The sequence below is a fragment of the Indicator indicator genome, chromosome 6, assembly GCF_027791375.1.
Source record: "Indicator indicator isolate 239-I01 chromosome 6, UM_Iind_1.1, whole genome shotgun sequence".
Classification (NCBI taxonomy): domain Eukaryota; kingdom Metazoa; phylum Chordata; class Aves; order Piciformes; family Indicatoridae; genus Indicator; species Indicator indicator.
In genome coordinates this window covers 9,130,963-9,141,401 of record NC_072015.1, presented here as the reverse complement: position 1 = coordinate 9,141,401, position 10,439 = coordinate 9,130,963, and the positions used below count along the sequence as shown (strand labels likewise).

Here is a 10,439-nt window from a genome sequence, read left to right as displayed (position 1 = left end):
TTAGATATTTCTGAAGTAAAAAGTAAATCATCTGGGCTAGAAACCCTGTTCTGAAGGCCTTGCATAATCAGCAAGTGTATCTGGACCAAAATACCTCCTTATTTTGAGGGTTACCATTGTTTTACACTAATAAATATTACCCAAGACTTTGTCAACTTTGTAATCTTACATGAACCACTAGCACTAGAGCAACATTCCTGATGCACATCACTGAGGTAAAAATGTCTAATAGCAGTAACAAGGCCTGAATAAAGCACCCTTTTGAGGCTGTCACATTTGAAGTGTTTAGCTGAAGCAGAACTTCAAATACCACTTAACTTTCTTTCAAAGAACTGCATTGTTGACTTAAGCACTGAAGGTGAACGTTCAGGCGGAACAATCAGCCTAAAGCTGCCAGAACTCACTGAAGTCCCTTCTAGGCTGAGTGGTACCTACTTACGTTTCCTGTAGCAGTGACCTAGAAACTAGGATTCAATATGGAGGGGGTGGGGGGGAAGGGAAAGGCAAATGCAACACCATTCACTGAAATTTGATACTACTTCAGGCACAAGGGAAGGTAGAAAAATACCACCACTTCCACAGCAGCTAAAGCAAAAACCTGCAATTCAAGGACATGGAACCTGTCCATGGAAACGTGTAGGTTTGTCTCTTGTGGAAGGTACATCAAAGATGCAGCTGCTTTATGGGTAGAATGGGTAATCAGCAAGTGATAAGCAGTAGGAAGAAAAAAAAAAATGTGGCATTTTTCAGATTTAGAAATAGATCATTCCATAATCTTTCCACTGCCCCAGTGGCAGGATGTGACTGACTAAGTAGCAGCTTAGGCATGTGGCTTTAGAGTCTAGTTGATGAATATAGAGTGATTGGAGCTCTACCTGTGTAAAACAGGAGTTAGCCTTTGTCCTGCCATCAGGCCTGGTTCATGGTTTAAACCAAGTATCTCGTTTCATAGCACCAGCACCAGTAACTGTACCAGTGCTGAGCAGCACTGGGGTGGATGGCAGAAATACTAGCAGTGACTAAGCCACAGCATTAAGTTTAAATTCATCTGTGGTCCCCAGACCAAAAATAGCATTTCCTCTCTTCTTACTAGTTCTAGTCTGTTCTCCAAAAGTTCCTCCAATCACATTTGGAAACCCCTCAAACTACTCATTTACAATTTGGTGTACTTTTTTCCTCTGCTGTTAGAAGGGGTGGTGTGAACATCTGTGACATTTAGTTCCTTGCTGCTTTTTTAATAGCTCTATAAAAATTAACTGCAGCCAGGCAGCTGATACTGACATAGGGCTCCAAGATTAAGTCTACACTAAAACTCTCCTTCCTAACAGGGAACCTCTATCCCATGACAGAAAAGCCTCTATGATCATGCCACTGTTAAAAACGAGAGGTTGGAGCAAATATGTGCCATCATCACTCAGGCTGAGGTCTAGTCTCAGTCACACAGCTGCAGCTGCCTTCATGGAGACTTAAAAACGCCAGACAGTATTTCATAGTTTTTATTGATGGCATTTATCCCATGGTTTAACATGTTAATTATACTGTAATAAACATGGCTTTAATATTAAACTTTTCCTTATTATCCAAAGTCACCACAGTCCATTTCAGTAAATAGAAAAATATATACTTAATACTTTGTACAATACTGGTTTTTGGTCCAAACAAAAATGGATCAGAAAAGCCAATAAACTTATTTTAAGAATTCCCAATTTTAAAATTTTCTAAATGGATTTAGGCAACTTTGAATAATGGGATTTACATAAAATCTGAGACAATACTAAACAAAAATGGCCGTAACACACAAAATTAAAATTTCCATTTCACAGATTTGTTATGCCAAAAAAGTACATAGAGAAACAAAATTGTATTTACACATTTCATAATAAAATAATGAAGGCGAGACAGGTGATAAAGGGTTGTAAGAATGAAAATATAGAAATAGCATATAATTATTAAATGAAGAACTACAGATCTAACAAGTCCTTAGCATGGATCATCCTTTAATCAGTCTTCCTCTATCAGAAAAATTTTAGTGCACGATACACCCAAACTCACTCACTTCACACATACACCAGCACAAACTCAGCATAGAAATCATTCGTTATCAACATTCTCTACTCTATACAGCATCCCTCGCCGATATAATTACAATTTGGAGGCGCCGGTAAACGCAGATGAGCACACGTAGTGGTGCGGATGAAGAGGTATTGTACAAGCCATTCACTGTGCAGGCTCTACTCACGGCTACAGCCAGACCATGCCGAGTCAGTGAAAGAAAGAACTTGCTGGAGTCTAGGATAGTTTTGCTTGAGAACGGCTCTGTTGCCAACTGTCTATTATAACTAACTGGGGATGAGGGAAGGGAAGGAAAGGGCAGCAGAGTTTTATATTCCTTTAGGCAGATCTGACTTCAGCTAACCCAGCATGAGGTACGATCCCAACAACTGAGCAATGCAGGGTAGTAGCTGCTTCCAAAGTTACTGTATTGAAGCGGTTATTTTCTACGTCTAACTGCAGTCTTTATCTTCCGACTAGGAACTGAAGGTCCAGAAGCAGAGAAAACATTTTTCCCATTAGTCCTATCAAAAGAAATCAGTAGTTCAGAGTTTAGGACAGTGTAGCTGAACGTGCAGTAGTAGCACTGAGTAGATATTCCAGAACTGTTTCATTGTCTTGTCTCACTAGTTACCAGCTGGCAACAAATGGCATATGATGAACAGGAGGAAGAGTGTTCCAGAAACCAAAAGCAGGTAAGTATCTCCTATTCTGAAGTAGTGGTATAATGGCTAGACATGTATTTTACTTTTTAAGAACAAGATCATTTCCCACAGGCTGATGTGTGATATTTCTGACTTTTATCCTTTAAAGCTACTGTTGCTTAGTTAGCCAGTCAGGCCAATTGAAGGCAGGATGCCCAATTTAGTTTCAAGCTCCAAGGTCCATCTGAATGCCTCATGATTTAACAGCAGCAGAGGCTGTACACTGTCCACTGATACTCCCCCAAGCTCAAGCAAAATTCTGATATGATCTCTTACCCCATTGTAAATGCTGGAGGCTGGCTGAAGGAAAATCCTGAAGAGCCAGAAGGCTGTGCCGGTGCTGCTGGTGCAGGAGCATTTGCATTAAACATAAATACTCCTGGGTTACTTGAGAAGTTGAAATTGGAAGTATTACTTCCAAACTGGAATACAGAACCTGTGAAGATGGGGTGGAAGCAGAAAGGAGTGAGAAAGTTGAAATGTGAGTTCATCTTTTCCAGCAAAATCCTTGTGTTCTTCCTACTGTCTTTAAGGAATGTGTTTTACAGGTTGCTCAAAAGGACAAAGTTTGGGGAGGGGGTACACCAAAGTACCAGATTACTACAGGAATGGTACATGGAGGAATCATTCACCTTATAACAATCATAAAGGGAGTCCTCAAGTAATACTGCAGCCCACTGATAATAACTTGTTTGCCAACTTCTGTACTATGATGATGTTTATACCTCTGCATACCGAAGTTTATTAATAAAGCCTTAAATTCTAGTATTGAATTGTGCAGATTTATATGGAAGTGACCTTTCAGGTGTTCATACAGTTGATCTGGGGAATAGTAACTAATAAGCAACACAGACAATCCAGTGAGAATCTTACCTTTGGTAACTGTCACCTGATTAATGACTGAAGAATGCCCTGTGCCCAAGAAAATTCACTGCTTGGTACAAAATGTTGTGAATTTTAATAATGGAGGCTACTCTGTAAAACTTCTGAAAGGAAGGAAAGGAGGCTCTTCCCTTTTTGACACTGTGATGTCAAATATATACAATCTAGCAGTGTGTTTTTAATACTTATGAATGTAAAACAGATCTTTCTTACACTTTAAATATCAGTCCCTGCCCCCTTCCCAAGATATTTTGTACTTCATTAGTAACAAGAATTTTTAATAAAGTCTTAACCCATAAAAGCTTAAAAATAATTCTGACTGTACTCTTGCACAAAAAGCCCCTAATCCAAATTGAAAAGCCTGTTAATGAAGGCAGAGAACCAGGAGCAACCCTAACAAACCCTAAAATTATAACTTGCAGTGCTTCTGCCATTCTGGTTTGCAGGGAGTACTCCCTCAGTCTCTGTTCAATCTTACCAGTGAATACCCCATAGTTTTCAACACCTTCTTTTGATCACTCTATTGCTTAAGAAAACAGATCCCACTGTTTAGAGGTAGGGTTGCAAATTCCATGTCTCCCTAAGTCTCCTGTGGAGAAGGCTTAGTGTGAAGCTAGTGTTCCTGTGGCACATCCTCCACAGTCAGGAGCAAGACGAAATGACTTTACCTGTAACTTTTATAGAGGGCAATTCTTATACTTACTACCTGCGCAAGGCAGAGGCCTTCTTTCTCCGTATCATTTAAGGTGCACTTCATGAAAATGAAATTGAAATGCATAATCTTGGAGACCAAAAGGGAAGAGGAATGTCAGCACTCACCAGTGCTGGGTGTACTAGAGCCAAACCCTGACTGTTGGGCCACTTGCTGTCCGAACATGGAGGGCTGAGTGCTGCTTGTCACTGAGCCGAAGGCAGGAGGAGCAGCAGGAGCTGGCTGAGCACCAGCTGAAAACAGCGTTGTGGACAGCGAGCCGAAACTTGGAGCACTTGGCTGGCTGGACCCCTGGCTCTGGCCAAATGCTGGTGGCTGGCTGGTGCCAAATGCTGGGCCAGCAGCAGGCGCTGGAGGCCCAGAGCCGAACAGAAATGAAGAGGATGACCCTTCAGGAACAGAAGAGAGATGTCAGTATATGCTGGGTTTTTTTTTTTTTGTCCCTACACAAGAATCAGTCTAGAAACAAATGTTCTAAAATGCCATGTTTCTCAGGTCTGAGAGCCAAATACTCAATTTGCTATTAGTTTTATAAGCGTATCAAACAAATAGTACCTCAGCGGCACCTTGTATGTAACGTCAGTAACGCCATGTTTGAGAGTCAGATAAAATAAAACCTCGAAACACACTGGCTTGTCTATTCAGATTGTGACATTAACATCCACATTCTAGAAATGCATTCCCACCAATAGTATGTTTTATCTTGTATTTACTAAAAGCTGTTTAGATCACAGAGAATATTCATTCAAATTGTATTTGTCAAATATACAACACACAGCTCCCCATTTGTTAGGATGAGGACAACATGAATCTTATCGGCAGCTGCATCCCTCCTTGCCAAGTGTTCACCATGACCAACTTCTTGACCCCAAATAAAGCTTGCAGGGAGCTCCTCTACTCAAAAAACTCGGTTTAGCAGAGTAATTCTCTACATAACACCAAAACACAACCCGCCTATCTGTTTGGCTGCTTCAGCTCTGCACAGCCAGCAGAAATAACTAAAGAAAGTCCATGGATGAACAGTGACTGCATGTACACAGCAGACCTGCTACACAAATGGGAACATTTTAAACAGCCCTACCAATGCAATTTAAGCAGCCTTCATGTAACAGAAAACACCTTCTCCTGTACTTAAACCTGGAATAGCTGCATAAAACAGCTCCACACCTTTGTGAAGATGTTTGAAATACAGCATCACCAACTAAGGCAGTTACTGATTTATAAGATGGTTAAATTGATCTGCTGGTTTTCAAAAATGACAGTGCTAACTGGAGCAAAGTATTTTGGGGCTTGAAGTTCAGATTGCAACATGGGAGGCTTCCTGTTCCGGTTGCTGGTTCTGGGTTCTTGGGTGTGGTCTCTTTTCTGCAGGCATGGCAGCAGAACAGGTGGGAGTCATGTAGCTGCTGGGTTTGGTTTTCTGTTTTATGCTGGAGTTTTCCCTGCATTTCACTGCACTTCTGCAAATAGGCTAAGCTAATGCAATCATACATTGTATTATTAGATTATTAGCTAAGGTAATTATGCATTGTGCTTATGATATCTCATGTTGTATTAAACTCCTATCTCTTTATCTCCCAACCCTAAGTTGCGTATGTTACTTTTTCCCCTCACTTTTGTGTTGGGGGAGCAGGGAATTTACCCTTGTGCTAAACCATTACAGTTTTCTTTCTTGTTTATGATATACAAAAAGCATGCTGATTTAATTTCTGTGAATGACAAAGCTGAGCAAACAGATCAGCCAAATGAATTCTCTTCCTCATAGGTTCAATCTTATTTCCAACATGCTTCTAGACTGGCAGGAACACAGAGGATTTGGGTGGATTTAGTCTTGTGCCATACTGCTCAATTCATGCAGTCAGGTAATGAACATAACGTGAAAGAAGTTCATAGATTCTTAACTCTATCTTCTCTAAATTGTTTGAAAATTAACAAAGGCTCACCATAAGGCTTATCAGAAACATATCCTTACACAGCAACAACTGCCTATAGAGGTCCAGTGTTTATATATACTCGTAAAGTAAGAATTTTGCAAAGCTTGACATTACAACAACAGTTGAAGAGTTTTAGGTATGGGAAAGAAAAATCAGGAAAGCTGTAATCTACTGACTTATGACTGTAAGCACTGGATGGATAGCAGGAAGAAAAAAAGCTCACTCTCATGATGAAAGTTCCTACACAAACACAAAACCAGTAATCATGTGAAACAAGGCTGCTGTCAGTTCATTCCTAAACTGTATTTCCCAGACTGTGAAAACTGAGCCCCAACTTTTATTGTGAATATAAATACTCAGTGTTTTCCTCTACTTCCATGCATTCTCCAGAGTAAAATATTCATGAGACAGTATTTCCTTGGTCCACTGTAATGGCAGAAATGAGAAAATCATCTGTTTCAAATGTACCTGTGGAACTTGACGTGGTTGTGGCTCCAAAGGTGAAGCCTGAATTTGCTGCATTGCTACTGCTGGCGCCCGAACCAAAGAGAAATGAAGCAAGACCTGTGCCGGTGCTGGAAGATGTGGTTGCTGGTTTGTTTTCTTGGGAGAAGCCAAATGACTGAGATGCTGCAGACTCTCCAGAACCACCAAAAACAGAGCTGCTCACAGTGTTGCTGGGTTGTCCAAACACAAAAGGAGTGGGAACTGGGTGAGGATTTGAGGAAGAGATGGTGCTGCCGAACACACTGCTGCTATTGGCCGAAGTGGTGGGTACCACTGTGCTGGAGGAATTGGAGCTCAAGAAGCTGAAAGATGGCTTTGCTGCTCCTTGATCTGAAAGGAACAACGGTCCATAAGCTGCCACAGAAATGCCAAACAAAGTACAGCAACCTGACTCCTATTTCAATCACCACACAAGGAACAGTCCTGAATGACACCTCAATTGCTATTCAAGCTAATGTTGCTTACCTAAGATGCAGATTTAATGTTCTGATTGCTGCCATCCACATTAAAGGAATAGAGGAATTGTGAAGAATAAGGACAGCGCTGCAGTCTAGGCTTCCTTGGTTACAAACACTAAGCTTCACCTGAACCAGTATTAACCAGTACTTCTGAACTCTTAAAAGATCTACTTCAGACGTTCTTAGGAGAACAGCAATGACCTATAGCAACTTTATGCTTTTGCTCAATGAAGTACTGAAAACCACAGTGACACAGTTTTCTTTGTAGCTTATTAGAAAATGCAGCCCTGTGCCTATACCTGTAAGTCAGACAAAGCTCCCCATCCTCCAGCCTAATTCTTCCCAGCTTGACTGTACTTAAGGAACCTGCTTGTAAGAGCAACAGAGAACAACCCTCCATTAAGACCACTATTTTAAAGGACTGAGTGCAGTGCTGCCCAGGTAGAAGGGAGCTGCTTTTTAAAGCTAGTTGCTCTTCAGCTTTCCCTAAACTGCTGGGCTAACTCTCCTTATTATTTTATGATTTTGTTTTCTGCTTCTCTTTCTTTTTTCCCCACCAGTTATGGCCCCTTTTCATCTATGCCATTTTTCAGGGACTATGCCACCTGTCAGAAAGCTTGTTAAAATTTCCTTTTTGCATGAGGTGCTTCATCAAATTTCCATGACTATACTAAACTCCAGAACTTTACCTGGCAGGTAAAAGAAACAATCCAAAATTCAAACCAAACTCAACCTCCCACCCACCCATTCATCTCCCCTAAAGCCCACAACTCTCTAAAAATCTGTCTGTTGAGTAGCAGTTTAACCTAATGCTGTGGTTAAAACCAGTACAAAGCTGTGTACTGCCTTTATTCAGAGTTACTTACTGATGCCCTTTTCTGCATCACTTCAGAAGTCAGACACTAATTCTGTTCTTTCGAAGTCACAAGTCATACAAATGGAATTTAACAACCTGCATTTTTCCACAGTGATCACCACTGAAGAACTTTAATTCTCCACTGCAACATTCAACAAGTTAAAGGAATATAAACCTGTGTATTATCTATGGAGTGATTTTTATACTTTTGTTGCTGTAGAAAAACAGCAGTGCACCCTACAGCACAGCCACAAGTACAAGGGATAAGATATTCTCTCCCTCTTCCTCTTTCACTATGGAAAGAGTGCTCATATAAGGTCTCTGTACTGCACCCTGCTACAGATTTTACCACCAACACTGCTGCTTACCACTGAGACAAGACAATTCCTGTGTTCACACAAGAAGTGATACAGATTCCTTCAGGTATGGTGATTTTTTTGCATCTAAACCTAGTGTTAAAACTCACTGAAATCTGAAAAGGACTTGCTACATACTGTCTACACACCAACAACTAGTACTACAGACAGGCTGCAGGTAGTAACAAAGCTCCAATGCATAAATATATCAAATCACAGATTTTGCCCAGTATGGCTTCAGAGGTATGATGGACCTACAAATGAAAAGATGTTCCACTTACCTGAAGTACTCGTTTGTGCCCCAAATGCAAAAGATGACTGTGCCTGCTCACTTTCCTTCTCCGAGGGTTTAACAAAACTAAAATTGAACATGGGTTTTGCTGTGCTCTCCTCTTTGGTATGCTCAGCCGTCCCAGCTGAAAAAATAGGTTGTGCCTTTAATTCTTCATTGTCAGCTTTCTTCCCAAATGCTAAAGGAGCAGCAGAAGTGACAGAGTCCTGTTTCTCTTCCATCCTTCCCAAAACAAACTGTGAGGCAGGTGCAGACTCCACACTGCCAAAAGAGAAGCCTCCCTTTGCTGAGACAGCTTCATCCTTTCTTTCATCTGGTTTCTTAAATTCAAGACCAGGTGATGCCACCTCTTTTTCTGCCACAGTTCCAAAAGTGAAGCCACCAACCCCGGTTTTATTCTCACTGGTAGCTGCAGAAGAAGTAGAACTCGTGCCAAAACCAAAGCCTCCCAAAACAGGTTCCTCTTTCTTTTCCTGCTGTCCCAGGTTTGCTGTCCCAAACTGAAATGTTGAAGGAGCCTGACTACTTGTAGATGGAAGTCCAAAGCTAAAACTGTTACTTTTACCTTCTTTTTTACTTTCTTCTGGTTTAGAGTCTGAGGAAGAAACTCCGAATTTTATGTCCCCTGAACTAGTAGGAAACTTAAATCCCCCTGTCACAGTGTTGGAGGATGCAGATTCAGAGGCAACGCCGAACTTGAAGCTCCCTTGTTCTCCAAATTTAAACCCCCCTATGCTACCTAAGGAATTAGAAGAGTCAGAGGACGACTGTGCACCAAACGTAAACGATGGCATTGCAGCACTTGTGGACACAGTAGCAGTACCAAAACCTGCAGAAATCAGTAACAGTGTTAAGTTTGGAACACATCACACAATATATGTAGGCTTCCCCTACCTGGCCTGAACCTCACAGTCAAAACTGTTAAAAAGCAAACAAACCACAGAGCAGATAAGAAAACCCTATACCTCCTCTCTACACAAACCTTTTCACAACAGTACTCTTCTGTCCACTACCTGGCTCTGAAAAGCATGCTGCTCACCTCTTTGAAAGATCATGTTTTAGCTTAAACTCCTAAGGAACAATACGTAAGACTTGTAAAGAACAACTACATCATGAATACAAAATTTTCTCTAAAAAGCATGACCTTTTGCTGGGGAAAAGGTGTGGAAACACAAGCATGTTACCTTACTTAAGCAACATTCCTAGAGGAAGAGAGAACAATTTTGCCATACCTCACAGGACAAACAATTGCACTTTAGAAAAACAAACCTACAGACAAAAGAAACTGCAGAACACACGCCCCTGTCCTTCTCATCAAACATTACCTTTGAGCTCTGCTTTGGTGCCTGGCTTTGCACTTTCACAGGCTACACATTTTGTGGCTTCTGCCTTGTTTGGGACCAAACAGACCTCACAATCCCAGCTTCCTTCAGGCTTCTTGAATTTGTCTAAATCCAGAAATCCTCCGGAAGCAGCAGAAAATGCAGAAACACTGCTACTGGTCACAGGCACTGAACTCCCTGAGAAACAGGCAAGACAGTTAATCACCCTGCTTAAATGAGAAAGTGAACATGGGCTTTTTAGGGACCTCTTAAATGGTCACTAATTAACATAGCAGACAAGAGTAAAAAAAACATCAAGCTGCAAGTTAACTTCAGTCAAACTCAATATGAGAACCTAAAGAAC

At 41.1% G+C, this 10,439-nt stretch overlaps 1 protein-coding gene across 1 annotated transcript in view; it reads right to left on the bottom strand.

The window, feature by feature from the left end:
• Positions 1 to 1,770: 1,770 nt before the first annotated feature.
• NUP153 (nucleoporin 153) overlaps positions 1,771 to 10,439 on the bottom strand; it is a 46,192-nt gene continuing 37,523 nt past the window's right edge. The window contains exons 17-22 of the mRNA XM_054381934.1: positions 10,079 to 10,273; positions 8,743 to 9,582; positions 6,753 to 7,121; positions 4,458 to 4,739; positions 3,033 to 3,192; positions 1,771 to 2,576 (exon numbers count right to left, since the gene is read on the bottom strand). Coding sequence (XP_054237909.1) covers positions 2,492 to 2,576; positions 3,033 to 3,192; positions 4,458 to 4,739; positions 6,753 to 7,121; positions 8,743 to 9,582; positions 10,079 to 10,273 — 1,931 coding nt within the window. The 3' untranslated portion in view covers positions 1,771 to 2,491. The remainder of the gene's footprint in view (positions 2,577 to 3,032; positions 3,193 to 4,457; positions 4,740 to 6,752; positions 7,122 to 8,742; positions 9,583 to 10,078; positions 10,274 to 10,439) is intronic.